This window comes from Tursiops truncatus, chromosome 11, assembly GCF_011762595.2.
Source record: "Tursiops truncatus isolate mTurTru1 chromosome 11, mTurTru1.mat.Y, whole genome shotgun sequence".
NCBI lineage: Eukaryota > Metazoa > Chordata > Mammalia > Artiodactyla > Delphinidae > Tursiops > Tursiops truncatus.
The window spans coordinates 95,004,363-95,019,845 of NC_047044.1; the positions used below are offsets into that span (position 1 = coordinate 95,004,363).

Here is a 15,483-nt window from a genome sequence, read left to right on the forward strand (position 1 = left end):
AAACATGTCAGCTAGATGCCTCTGCATGTTTTCAGGCAGACAAGGGCGGGGACGATTTGGATGTGTGCCCGGAGTCTAGAACTCCAGTTCCCACAAGCGTTCTGCACCTAGAGGGCCTCCCCACCCCGGAAAGGATCTCTTCTCTTCTCTCTTCTCTCTCAGTCAGCCCTACCCCTTTCCCTTTCCCTGTCCCTCTTCCCAACTAAATTCTCACCTGGTCATTCACTGGAACAAAGTTGCTGGTGAGGGTGACGATGCGAAAATGCACTAGAAGGAAACAGGCATCATTAGCAAAGGAGATTTTTTTCCCCTCTCAGAATCTTTCTTTCTTCTACCCTTTCTGCTTCCTCACACATACTTCTTAGTCAGCAAAATCCCATCAGGTTTTACTTTTGTAATAAAACCTAGTCTGACAGAGAGCTCACACCCCAAACGGTTTTTCTTCCTGGCTCCTGACTGTGAAACCTCAGAATGGAATCCCCTTCTAAGGCAGAAGGAACAAATACGAATCACAGGGCTCCGGCCAAATGCCCTTGATGATGCTCTCTGATTTGTACACAAGCAGCTTGCTGTGAGAACCAAGGATCCAGTTACACCTGCCAAATTCCATTCCAAGAGAAATGTGTATTTTGTTTTATTTTATTTATTGACTTATTTGTGGTTTTGGCTGCACCACTCGGCTTGTGGAATCTTAGTCCCCCGACCAGAGATCAAACCCAGGCCCACAGCAGTGAAAGCACCGGGTCCTAATCACTGGACCACCGGGGGACTTCCCTGTATTTTGTTTTAGATACACACACACAGTAGCAACTCCACCAACTAGTCTTTTGCGTTTGTAGTACTGCATGTATTCAACACCCATAACCCTTCATCCCTCCAGACCCCCCTCTCTTCCTTGGTCCACCGGCCTGCCACCAACCCACAAAGCCCCTCTACCGATGGGTGCAGCTGTTCCCAGGCTTTTGTCTCATCCCATCTGTGTGCCTCTTACCTTGCTGCCCTGGGTTATAGACAGGTTTGTCCGTTTGTATAAAGATGCCATTCTGCTGCCTCTGAATTAGAACCCTTTTCTTCTCCTCAAAGTTGATTTTATTTCCAGTTCCTCTCACCCGGACCGTGGCTACTTCTTCTGTGCCACCAGAAGGAAGTGGTACCTGGCCAAGACAAGGGAGCTCTGGGAAGGAGTAGGAGACTGGGGGAACAGAATCAACCCGTCTCAACCCAAGAGGGAGAATCAAAGGAAAGAAATGAGTTAGATAGGGGTAGCAAGGGTAGAGCCATTAAAAAGTTGCCAGAGGATAATATCAGAAGTTATGTCCAGGAATTGAAGTTTAGGAGAGATAGGTTTAAAGGCCATGGCAAGAGTAAAATTACAGAAAACATACTTAAAGAGAAATTATAGTGAATACCCAGGAACGAGAATAGGAAAGTTGAGGACTACAGTTGGGCTAAGCCTGTACTTACTGAAAAGGACTTGCAATGCAAGAGCTTCGTCTCCGATCCAGAATGTGTTAGCAATGTGTGGGTCTTGCCCTTGGTCTCCAGACTGATAGTAAATTTTACATCATCGTACCCAGGGCTCAGATCCAAACAAACCTTCTGAGTAGAAGGGAACTTAAGAAGAGCTGGTAATGTCACCAGGTAGTTTCTGTTGAAGAAGCAAAAGGATTTCAGGGCAGTAATGATACATCTATTTAATACAAAATTAATCCCTCTCCTGAGCACTCAGCATATAGCAATGAATTAAACAGACCAAGCCCCTGTCTTTATGAGCCTTATTTTCTATAAGGGAGAAGCAGAAAAGAAACAAATAACTCAGTTTACAGCCTTAAACCTCCCACCAGTAGACCATCATTGAGAACCTGGACCTAGGGTACCACGGAGGAAATTAGTTCTCTTACAGAGAACAGGGTACTAGGAGGCTACTATATTTTAATATCATTTTTTTTTTAAGTTTCTTCCTGTCATCTTACCTTTTCTCTCTGGGTAAAGGAAAAGTGAAACCAAAGAAAGGAAAAGATGAGAAGGAAATTAAAATAAACCAGAGGTTATCTCCTGTTCCCCATAGTTATATTTGAGAAGGATAGACAAAGAAGCCGCCTGCCCTAAATCAACGCTGACACCAGCCACTTACAGGGGGCGTCTTTCTGCCATGGCTGGCAATAAGGCCAATATTCCTAAAAGGAGTTGAGCCCACATCTTTGCGGGTGGGACAGATTCCCCAGGACCAGGAACCAGAGGTCTGCTCACCCACTGTGGCATATATATGGAGCTATGGCTGATGCCGCAGCCAATCACCTTTTGGGGCCTCAGGCAGAGGTGGTATACCAGGGTAGGGCTTCTATTCACTTCCTCAAATTTATTTCTCCCTGAAACATTCACACTGGCTCAGCCAGTCTATAAAACCTGTTTGGGGGGAAAAAAACCATGCTGAGTATTCATAGCGGTAAAACTCTAAGAACAAGTTTTAGATCCTTCCCTTTTTTCTGGCTTTATTCCAAATTCCCATCCCCATTGGATCTTTTTTTCTCTTTTTATTATTCTATTAAGACTTATTTGGGGGACTTCGCTGGTGGTACAGTGATTAGGAGTCCGCCTGCCAATGCGGGGGACACGGGTTCGAGCCCTGGTCTGGGACGATCCCACATGCCACGGAGCAACTGGGCCCGTGAGCCACAACTACTGAGCCTGCGCGTCTGGAGCCTGTGCTCCGCAACGAGAGGCCGCGACAGTGAGAGGCCCACGCACCGCGATGAAGAGTGGCCCCCGCTCGCCGCAACTAGAGAAAGCCCTCGCACAGAAACGAAGACCCAACACAGCCAAAAACAAATAAATTTTTTAAAAAAACAAAAAACTCACTCACTTAAAAAAAAAAAAAGACATATTTGGGAGCACAGGAATGGGAGCAGTATCAATACAAAAGTATACATTTATCTAACTGGGAATTTTTAAAATTAATAATAAGTATTATTGTGACTGTATGGAAATAGGAACATATAAACTCATAGAAGAAATACAAAGTGGACAATCTTTAAGGGCAGTTTCACAATACACATCAAAAGCCTTTCAGATTTGCATATTCTCTGACTCCTATTCTGGGAATGTATTTTTATGGGGAATGACAGCAGGCACATACACAGAAAACGTGTCCACTCTGAGCTTCTTCCCATTGTTCTTTATAATGGCAATTCCTGAAAGCCACCTAAAGTACAAATTAGTGAGGATACTTTCTAGGACCAATGACCAACCCAAATCAAGCCAAGTTAAACAAAAAAGAGTTTTGAGTAACTGGAGAGGATCAGACATAAAGAAAGAACTGAACCAGAGAAACTCTGAAAACTTTATGACCTGGAATTAGAGACTTGATCCTGCCAGGACTCATTTTCCCCCCCAGTCTTTCTGTCTTATTTGTTCATCTCCTGCCGCACATAGGATTTCCTTCAAGTGGTGGGAAAGATGGCAGCTGTGAGTCCTCAATCCAGAATCTCCAGCTCTAGGATCCCAGTAGATAAAAATTTTCATCTAAGTTATAGAAATTTCTGAAGATTTTGTTCCTCCTTTCACATGCTCACTTCTGAATCAATCATTGTAGCCAGGCTACTATGACTGGGAGTTCCTGGGTCATTCTGAGGCCTTAATGATAGGCTACTGTGATTGATAGCCCCATAGAGCCACATGGAATTGGGGAGGAAAAATTCTCTAAAGAAAGAAGTGTTGTGGACTTCCCTGGTGGTCTGGTGGGTAAGACTCCACGCTCCCATTGCAGGGGGCCCGGGTTCAATCCCTGGTCGGGGAACTAGATCCCACATGCATGCCACAACTAAGAGTTCGAATGCTTCAACTAAAAGATCCTGTGTACCACAACTAAGACCTGGTGCAGCCGGAAGGAAGGAAGGAAGGAGGGAGAGAGGCAGGGAGGGAGGGAGGGAGAAAGGAAGGGAGGAAGGAAGAAAATCACAGTTTGAAAAAAAGGAAGCGGGGCTTCCCTGGTGGCGCAGTGGTTGAGAGTCCGCCTGCCGATGCAGGGGACAGGGGTTCGTGCCCCCGTCCGGGAGGATCCCACATGCCGCGGAGCGGCTGGGCCCGTGAGCCATGGCCGCTGAGCCTGCGTGTCCGGAGCCTGTGCTCCGCAACGGGAGAGGCCACAACAGTGAGAGGCCCGCGCACCGCTAAAAAAAAAAAAAAAAAAGAAACTAAGGCTCAGAGATGTTTAATAAGAGCTAATGAGAGTCAGAGCCAAGGGTTGATTATGTGAATAAAAGTTGAATTAAACAATAAAAAATTAAAAAAATAAATAAATAAAGGAAGAAAGAAGTGAGTTGGGGTAAAGATGCTGGGAAAATAAAACATTAAGTCTATTACAATGCCCCATAATATGAGCTTGGTTGAATAAACTGCCGTATTAATACAAAGCAATTCTATTCAGGCATTTAAAGTAATGTTTTCAGGACAAAAGGAATTGTTTGCAATACTAACTGAAGGGGTGGGGGGAGGAAATATGATACAAAACAATTTTTAGGAATTTCCACTTCCTTTATAGATGTAAAAAACTGGAGAGAGCATTGCTCTCTCCCTGGCAGTGAGGAAAAGCCAGATAAACTGCAAAATCACAACTTTTCTTGAACCAAAAAGTTGAATCTGAGAGCTGAGTCAAGGCTGCAGCTCAACTAAGTAGCCTGAAATCTAAGGAGACACAGTTCCTCCAGAGCAGAGACTGGATGTGTGGACTGTCTCATCTGTGCCAGAACATGGGAAGTATTTGGGCCATCATAGAAGCAAATAAGAAGAATACAGCTAAAGTTTTAATGAACTACTAAAGGCCTGTGTGGGCTTGAGCAACTACCAACAAAACCTCTGTATGCCACAGAAGCAAGGGAAGTTTGTTGTTACTCACGGGTTCTTTTCCAAGACCTTGACCAGGTGCTCACAAGAAAGACTAGGAGAGGATGACAGACTAAATTAAGCCTCTCTTAGTAGTACAGGCAGAGTGGACAATATTCTCTATCACTGCAGGAAAGGGCCCAGATGCCCATACTCTTCTCTCAAAAGTCTTAAGCTTCTGGGGGGGAGCAGCAAATACTGTTGCCCCCATTGTTGCACAGGTAAAAACCCATTGTTGCCAAGAAAAGGATAGAAGGAAAAAAATTCTACCCTGGGGGAGGGAAAAGAAACAGTCCTCAGTCAAGAGTTCTAGGCCAGTATTTTCAGAGGTCTCCTGAAACTGAAGGAGGGGCAGGAAAATCTTTCCCACACAAGACCTGCCACAGATACACAGCAGAGGCAGGCAGGGAGTAGAGGCAGGAATCCTGAGAAATCTCATTCTCCAATGTCCAGGTATATAAAAACTACCTAAGGCTGAAAAGGAAGAGGACCATAGAGAACCACCCTACCCCTCAGCACTACCCTAGCAAACACCAAGTAACTAGTAGTAGCAGTCTGCCACTGGCAGAGGAGCAAGAACTTGGAGAGAAACTACCTCTGTATACTCCTACAAGGTGTATAAAGAAGGTTGAGAGTTGAGGGTGGAGAACAAACACTGAGAGATCTTTCCAGCATTCCAGACCCCACCCTAAGCCTAAGATACCGAATTTGCAGCTTATGGTGCACTGGAAGTAATCTTGGCAATAGCAAAACCTAACTCCACCTCACCTTTTAACTAGATTGACTCTATCCACCATGCTAAACTGCCTGAGAAGAGGCACAAATAGTGTTTACCTAAATCCCTCCTATTCTACACAAGATGTCTGGCATTCAATCAAAAATTATATAATCTACCAAAAGAAAAATAATAAAGAAGACAACCACCTGTCTTCAAAGTACAAAGCAATTAACAGAACCAGGTTCAGAGATGATCTACATGTTAGTAGTATCAAAGAAGGACTTTAAAATGGCTGGGAGCAATCTTATAAAAGATCTAATGAAAAAAGTGGACAACAACCATGAACAGATAGGGAATTTGAGAATAAAGACATAAGTGATAAAGTCAGATAAAAATGCTTAAAATAGGGCTTCCCTGGTGGCACAGTGGTTGAGAGTCCGCCTGCCGATGCAGGGGACACGGGTTCGTGCCCTGGTCCGGGAAGACCCCACATGCCGCGGAGCGGTTGGGCCCGTGAGCCATGGCCGCTGAGCCTGCGCGTCCGGAGCCTGTGCTCCGCAACGGGAGAGGCCACAACAGGGAGAGGCCCGCTTACCGAAAAAAAAAAAAAAAAAAAATGCTGAAAATAAAAACTATGGTATCAGAGATGAGCAGCTCCTCCTAAAGGCGCATTACTAAACCTGACACAGCTAAGGAAATAATAAACCAATATCTACCTTGAAGATAGGTCATTAGGATTACCCAAACTGAAACATCAAGAGAAAAGAGGAGAAAGAAATAGAACAGAGTATCCAAGAGCTGTGGGACAATATCAAATGGTTTAATGTACAAGTTATTAGAATCCTAGAAGAGAGAAAGAACAAGCAGAAGAAATGTCTGAAGAGATAACACATGAGAGTTTTCCAGAAGTAATGCAAAACATCAAACAATAGATCCAGGAATCATAGAGAAGTCCAAGCAGGATAAATGCTAAAATAAAACACACCTAATCCATCATGTTCAAACTTCTCTAAACCAGAGATAAATAGGGAGTCTTGGAGGTGGCCAGAGAATAAAAGACACATTATATATATATATATATATATATATAAAAGAATTACAGTAAACTCCTCATGAAAAACAATATTATCCAGAAGACAGTAGATTGACATCTTTAAAGTACTAAAAGGAGGGGGAAAAAAATGGAAATCAGCATTCTGTACCCAGCAAAAATATCTTTCAATAATGAAAGGGATAAAGAGTTTTTCAGGCAAACAAAAGCTGAGAGAATTTATTGCCAGCAGATCTATGCTACAAGCAATATTAAAGGGAGTTCTTAATTAAGTTAGAAGATAAAACAGGGGTTGACAAACTATGGCCTGTTGGTCATATCCAGCCTTTCACGGGTTTTGTAAATAAAGTTTTATTGGAGCACGGTAATATTCATTTGTTTACATATTATCAGTGTCTATTTTGTGCTATAGTAGATTTGCGGGATTATTAGAAACTATGTGGTAATGCAAAGCCTGCATTATTTACTATCTGATTATCTACAGAAAAAAGTAAATGCCGACCCCTGGAATAACACACCATACAGAAACTGCACAAATAAATGAAGATCTCTGGAAATTATATCAAATAAAATATAAAAGGCATTTAAATCAATTTTCAATCACTCTAAAAGATAAATGACTGCCTAAAGCAAAAATACAATTCATTCTGAGCTGCAATGTAGAGGTAGTGTTTTACATGTCAAAACAAAGGAACTGAAAAATGAAGAAAGAAAGTTTGTAGAACCTGCTTAGCATACTTCCTTTGGCACCTTTTCCTTCTCTCCTCCTACTTTGAATTTTCTGCTTCTAAATTTTTCCTCTCTTCTTCCCTTTGTAACATGTTCAGGGCCCACCACTACACATGTCTACTTCTCACAGCTTTTCTAAAATCACAGAAATACACCTTCATTCTCTTCAGCCAAGAATCTTCTTTTACCCTGGCCCTTTGATTTTAGTTTATAAGATTTTTTAACTTTGGGATTCTGCTGAACATTTTCCAACCATGTGGATCTAAAAGAGAAGTGAGAATGGAGACAAGTATGGTTCCAGCTATGCACGTCCAATAATATATTAGCTATGCAATGAAAAAATAGTAATACCTAAGTTAGGGAGGGGTGCTTATTTACATGACATGTATTTAACTTGGGTACCTAGGAAGTTAACTTCACTGCTAAGGGAGATTTAAAACATCTATTTACTGCTCCAGCAACCATAAGACACCAATCTTGCAGAAGAAAGATAACTGTACAAAGAATCTGTACAGAGGATGCCATTTATTAGTTGTGTGACCCATGACAAGTTGTTAACCTCTCTGTGCTTTTGTTTATTCATCTATAAAATGAGAACAATAATAGCACCTATATTATAGAGTTGGTATAAAAATCAAATGACTTGCTGAATGGGAAGTGCCTAGCACAGTGTCTGGCACACAGTAAGCTTTCTGCAAATTTTGCTTTAGTATTATTAAAAATTATGATGGAGCACCCTTTTGTAGGGTTAGCAACTTTCAAGCAATTAACATTTTGAAGAGTAAAATAAGGCAAGATCTGTGGACTTGTGACATAACGATGTGAATACACCGAACTCTGTAGGCTTAGAAATTGTGAAGAGGATACTTTTTTTTTTTTTTTTTTTTTTTTTTTTTGCGGTACGCGGGCCTCTCACCGTTGTGGCCTCTCCCGTTGCGGAGCACAGGCTTCGGACGGGCAGGCTCAGCGGCCATGGCTCACGGGCCCAGTCGCTCTGTGGCATGTGGGATCTTCCTGGACCGGGGCACGAACCCGCATCCCCTGCATCGGCAGGCTGACTCTCAACCACTGCGCCACCAGGGAAGCCCAAGGGTACATTTTATATTATGTGTTTTAATGCAATTAAAAATTAAAATATAATAATTGATAATCAATAAAGATCTGGAGGTTGGAAAAAATAGGACAAATTAAATTAGTTCTAGTATTTCTTAAATTAAAAAACTTGCAGGCTTCCCTGGTGGCGCAGTGGTTGAGAATCTGCCTGCCAACGCAGAGGACACGGGTTCGAGCCCTGGTCTGGGAAGGTCCCACATGCCACGGAGCGGCTAGGCCCTTGAGCCACACTACTGAGCCTGCGCGTCTGGAGCTTGTGCTCCACAACAAGAGAGGCCGCGACAGTGAGAGGCTCGCGCACCACGATGAAGAGTGGCCCCTGCTCGCTGCAACTAGAGAAAGCCCTTGCACAGAAACGAAGACCCAACACAGCCAAAAATAAATAAATAAAATATAAAAAAAAAAAGAAAAAGAAAATAAACTTGTTAAAAAAAAGTCTCATTTAAAAAAAAAAAACTTGCAACTTTCATTAAAAAGAAAAAGATTTGTAGAAAGATGTTTACTTCTGTTTGGGGCATTGAGGGTTCCACATGATCAGCAGAAGGCACAGAGTGACACAGCAAAGCAGATGGAAAAAACCTGAAAGACTGCTTCTTCATACATATGCTTTTGTCCATGCCATTCCCTTTGCCTGAATTGCCTTTTCTTCTCTACTGGGAGAATTTCTCATTGTCCTTCCAGATTCAACTAATACCTCTGTGAAGGCATTTCTAACCCACCTCATATACTCCAGTGCTCCAGATAGAACTAATTCCTTTCTTCTCTGCCCCAAACTTCAGTACCTAGTGAATTGACCACAGCACTATCTACCTTGTCTTGTCACTTACTTACATGCCTCTTTTCCCCACCTATACTGTCAAACTCTTTTGAGTGAGAATTAAAGCTTATCTGTCTTCCTTCTCCTAGCCTGAGTACTCAGTATAAACATATAAATGAGGAGTAAAGGGCAAAAGTTATCCCTCATCCTATCCATCTCTTCATTACCTTCAAAATAATTCACTTGGCTCCTGATCTCCCAAACCCTTTCAATGGTCCTTCCCTCTTTGGGGCTCTTGTCTGGTATGACTTTATGATTTGTGGCATTATTAACTAATTATTCTTTCTTATAGGTAACTTCACATACTTCATATACTATAGGGAGAAGAGCCCATCTTTTGTCTTAATTGATTTATTAATAAGGGAGACACAGAAAAATGTTTGTTGAAATACATCTTGCTGGGCCCCAGTCCCAGAGTTTTTGATTCATTGGTCTGTAGCTGGGCTTGAGAATTTGCATTTTGAACAAGTTCTCAGGTGATGCTGACGCTGCTGGGCCAGGGACCACACTTTGAGAACTGCGCTGTAATGTTGGCTCTAAGAGTAGTTTAGTCAGAAAGGCTTCCTGGAGTTTAGAGCAAAGCTCTGATAATAAAGGCACAGAATGTCAACCTCTCTTCTGCATTGCTCCTACCAAAGCCCAATAGAAAGAGGCCAAGAGACTCCAGAGGGAGGGGGTTAGGGGAGGGATGGAGGGATGGAGTGGGAGGCTGAGATTAGCAGATGTAAGCTATTATATATAGAATGGATAAACAAGGTCTTACTGTATAGCACAGACAACCACATTCAATATCCTATGATAAACCATAATGGAAAAGAATATTTTTTAAAAAGTATAAATATATATAGAGATAGATAGATATCTGAATCACTTTGCCGTACAGCATAAATTAACTCGACATTGCAAATCAACTATACCTCAATAAAAAATTAAAAAATAAAATTTTTTTTACAAAAGAAGGAGGCCATGAAACTGTCTTCCTTCTCTCTTCATCCTCTGTCTCTTGTAGTTTGGTCCTCCCAGGACTTCTTTAGTTTGGTACTCTGCTACCTGGAATAAAATGAAAATAGTAACCATATGGGATAGAAGAAATAAGATGCCAACATTAGTGAGGTCTTTGTGAAATGAATCCAAATGAACTCTCCCTTGATGGGAAAGGAGAATTGCGCAGAAAAATACGAAGGGCTGCCTCTGTGCTTTATTGTCTACAATTTTCTTTAAGATCTATCCATATAAGCAATGATGCATAAGGAAAACAATGAACATTAACTTAAACCTACACCCTGGAGTAGTTAGCATTTGAAGGCCCAGAATGTAAGAGTCACATCTAAATTCATTTGGAAACCTCTCCAGTATGCACAGTCAGACTATATAAGCTGTGAGGGCAGGGACTCTGTTTTGCTAATTATTGTAACTCCCACATTTAATATAGTACCTGGCACCTAGGAACCTTCAGTTAATCAGTCAATACTGGTGGTTATTGATGAGATCATGATTGGATCGTCCATAAATATCCCATCAGATCCTTGTTAGGAATGCACTAGGGAACTCCTATCTACAGTTTAAAATAATCCGTCCATGTTCCCCTCATTCCTACAGCCTCAGCTTGTCCCAGGCATCAGAATGGGACTTGTAAATTTTTGAGGAAAGCATTCCAAAGTTTGGGTCCAGTGAGGCACAGAACCTGGGCAGGAGCCCACTTCCCAGGGTCTGAGGGAAGTTCTGCTCACAAAGACCTCCTCTGACATCCATTTACTTGTGCAAATTCCTTTAATAAAATCTCTTACAAGTTTTTTGTAACACTTTTCTCAGTTGCAATTTTGTATTTGTTGCTGGTTTTTGTTTTTTGCTTTTTTTCCCTGGGCCGTGCCACTGCGTGGCTTGTGGGATCCTAGGACAAATACACACAATAGGCACACACACACATGCACATACCGAAGCTTTTTGTTAGGTATGGAACATTTTGTGGTTGCTTCTTGCAGGCCCTGACTGATGTGGACAGAAGGGGAAACCAGTACATCCAATTTACGTTTTATTCTACATTCAATAAGTTCTTAAGTAAATAATCAGTTTTATTACAAATACAATCATAGTCTACAGAAAGTTTATATGAAAATGAATACCAATTTAGAGAAACATGAAATCAGAATTCTGAGATATCCTGAACTATATTTCATCTTCTTTCTATTATTAATAACTACTTCCTTTTAAGTATATGCTTCTATCCTAAACCAACCCTTTCCTTTTCTATCTACCCGTCCCTGAGGTGACCATGAAGGGTTGTATCAGATAGCTTTTTTTTTTTTTTTTTTAATGGTACGCGGGCCTCTCACTGTTGTGGCCTCTCCCGTTGTGGAGTACAGGCTCCGGATGCACAGGCTCAGCGGCCATGGCTCACGGGCCCAGCTGCTCCGCACCATGTGGGATCTTCCCAGACCAGGGTACGAACCCATGTCCCCTGCATCGGCAGGCGGACTCTCAACCACTGCGCCACCAGGGAAGCCCTCAGATAGCTTTTTAACTGCTGATAGGGCCAGTCGTGACTTTATAAATTTCAAAAAACAAATTATCTAAAAAAAAAATGAAACAATCCCATTTATAACAGCATCTAAAACAATAAAATACATAGCAATAAATTTAACTAAGGAGGTGAAAGATCTGTACACTGAAAACTATAAGACATTAATGAAAGAAATTGAAGAAGACACAAATAAAGGTAAAGATAGCTCAATACATGAATCAGAATTATTAATATTATCAAAATGCCCACACTATCCAAAGCAATCTGTAGATTCAATGTGATCTTTAGCAAAGTTCCAATGGCACTTTTATAGCAATAAAACAAACACTCCTAAAATTCATATGAAACCACAGAAGACCCCAAATAGCCAAAGCAATCTTGAGAAAGAAGAATGAAGCTGGAGGCATCACACTTTCTGATTTTTAAACTACATTACAAAGCTATAGTAAACAAAACAGTATAGTACTAACATAAAAACAGACACATAGACCAATGAAACTGAATTGAGAGCCCAGAAATAAGCCCATGCATATACAGTCAACTAATATTTGGCAAGGGATCCAAGAATACTCACTGGGAAAGATATAGTCTTTTCAAATGGTGTTGGGAAAACTGGATATTCACATGCAAAAGAATGAAATTGGAATACTGTCTTACGACACTCACAAAAATTAAAATTAATTAAAGACTTAAATGTAAGATCTGAAGCCATAGATTCCTATAAGAAAACATAGGGGAAAATCTCATTGACTTTGGTCTTAGCAATAATTTTTTGGATATGACACCCAAAGCATAAGTAACAAAAGCAAAAATAAACAATACATCCAATGAAATAGTTTCTTCACAGCAAAAGAAATAATCAACAACATAAAAAGGCAACCTATGGAATGGGAGAAAATATCTGCAAACTGATAAGGAATGAATATCCACTATATATAGGAACTTATACAACTAGCAAAATAGCAAAAACAATTCAATTTAAACAATGGGCAAAAGAGGGAATTCCCTGGTGGTCCAGTGGTTAGGACTCCACGCTTCCACTGCATGGGGCACGGGTTTGATCCCTGGTCAGGGAACTAAGATCCCACAAGCTGTGCAGTACAGCCAAAAAAAAATGGGCAAAGGACCTGAATAGACATTTTCCCAAAGACATAGAAATGGCCAACAGGTACATGAAAAGGTGTTCAACATCACAAATCTTCAGCGAAATGCAAATCAAAACCGCAATGAGATATTGTCTCACACCTGTTAGGATGGCTATTATCAAAAAGACATAACAAGTGTTGGCAAAAATGTGGAAAAATGGGAACCCTTGTTCACTGTTGATGGGAATGTAAATTGGTGCAGCCACTATGGAAAACAGTAAGGAGGTTCCTCAAAAAATTAAAAGTAGAACTACCATATGATCCAGCAATCCCACTTATATATATCACATATATCAAAAGGAAATGAAATTATTATCGCTAAAGTTCATCTGCACCCCTATGCTCAGCACAGCATTACTCACAACAGCCAAGACATGGAAGCAACCTAAGTGCCCATCAGTGGATGAATGGATGTAGAAAATGTGGTATATATATATATATATATATATATATATATATATATATACACACACACACACACACAGTGGAATACTTTCAGCCATAAAAAGAAGGAAAACCTGCCATTTGAGATGTCATGGATGTAACTTGAGGGCATTATGCTAAGTGAAATGTCACACGGAGAGAGACAAATACTGTGTTATCTCAATTATGTGTGGAATCTGAAAAACTCAAACTCATAGACACAGTAAAATGGTGGTTGCCAGGTGCTGGGGAGTAGGAGAAATGGGGAGATGTTGGTCAAAGGGTACAAATTTTCAGTTATAAGATGAATAAGTTCTGGGGATGTAATGTACAGCATGATGACTATAGTTAGCAATACAGTATTTTGAAATTTGCAAAGAGAACAGATCTTAAATATTCTCACCGTATACACACAAAATGATAATTATTGTGGTAATCATTTACCAACATATACATTTATCAAATCGTCACATTATATGCCTTCATCATACACATTGTTATTTATCCATTATATCTCAGTAAGGTTGGGGAGAAAAAGAAATTTCAAACATGCTTCACTAGTTAAGTATTATATTAATACTAATACAGCCCAAATACACTACTTTGAGTTAAAATCAGGAAACCTCTACATTTCTGCTCTCAATTTCAATCAAACTACAGCTGAATTTGAATAAACTCCAGAGCATAAACACTCCCTGAAGTCCCCATAAATGTGGTTTGCCCGTAACACTGGCATGTGATAGGAACATGATTGAAGCTTGATTTTGGCAAGTTCTGTCTCTCCTTTGTCCATCACTCTGTCTCTGCTTTCTGTGTAAGGAGAATCGCCCAACTCCAGTAATACCAGCTCCTCTGTAGAAGCCTAACTGATCTTCCATTGGAAGTTGTTTATTTTCCTTTACCATTCTTGTCAATCAAATTGGCCCACCAATTATTTTTTTCTTTTCTGATCCATTTTAAAATCTATGTAAATGTAGTTAACAGCCTGATAATATGCCTGGAATTTGGCGGGGGGAAAATGTTGAGGGTGTAAAAATCTCCAAAAGTTAGGCTGCATAAAGTCTTATGGTTGGCATGTCATGTGGTACAAACAGAAAAAGCAGCTGTGTTAAAGGGTATTTTGTAAAGAGTTAGCTCACTTGGTTTTGTTTGGGTATTAGAATCCTGACTTGAGGGTGTTAGCCTAAATAGATGTCATAACATATTATCTGAAAGAGTTCTTGTCCACGGACCTTTTACTGTAAATAGTAAAAGTATTTCTGGAGTAAGAATTATATCAATAGTATATCATATAATTATAGATTATCTTATTATCTTATCCTAATAGCTTATTATAGTGTTCTATGTATTATCTTAGGCATAACTAAGGGGTACTCATAAAAATTTCCTATTCATCCTCAAAAAAAAAAAAATAGTGGTAATAAGTACTCAGTACAACTAAGGAAAAAATTTGTCCTGGTGTGTTTGGAATTTTTTTTCTTTATTTCATCCCAGCTTTCCTGATCCTTTTCTATATATTTTATATTTTGTCCCACACCCTTCTGCTCCAGGATGTTATTTTCTCATTTCCAGATTATTTCCACTTTTTCACACATATTCTTTGGTCTTCCATCTGCTAACATTTTCTTTGAATACTTTGCTGTCCAAAATGAGAGTAGCTCTCTTTACTTCGTAGTCTCCTAGGATACACATTAGTACTATGATATTCTCAGCAAGCCAGCTTTCTGCTCTCCTCATTCCAGAGGCAGCCAGCAGAGAAAGGACTGTTTCTGTCCCACTGTAGGTCTGCTGATCTGTGTAAGGAGAATCGCCCAGCTCCAGTAATACCAGCTCCTCTGTAGAAGCCTAACTGACTCCACCTCTGGAGAGCAGGAAGTAACCAAAGCAAGTCATACTATTGAGGAAAAGGAACGGGAAAAACCTCCTGGAGCTGGGACCACTCCTTGCTTACCTCTGGGTCTCCTCCATCCTTCCCTACTAATTATAGACTCAATTCTTTCTTTTGCAAACCCATTCAAGTGAACTATGCAATATGTCAACGTTCAAATATGAATGCATCAGGGCAAATGCAGTTGCCACCCAACC

At 40.7% G+C, this 15,483-nt stretch overlaps 1 protein-coding gene across 1 annotated transcript in view; it reads right to left on the minus strand.

Moving 5' to 3' along the window:
- The window catches only part of A2ML1 (alpha-2-macroglobulin like 1), a 42,698-nt gene extending 40,432 nt beyond the window's left edge, over nucleotides 1–2,266 (minus strand). The window contains 4 exon segments of the mRNA XM_073789053.1: nucleotides 215–267; nucleotides 992–1,154; nucleotides 1,465–1,648; nucleotides 2,135–2,266. Coding sequence (XP_073645154.1) covers nucleotides 215–267; nucleotides 992–1,154; nucleotides 1,465–1,648; nucleotides 2,135–2,262 — 528 coding nt within the window. The 5' untranslated portion in view covers nucleotides 2,263–2,266.
- Between the last annotated feature and the right edge of the window lie 13,217 nt (nucleotides 2,267–15,483).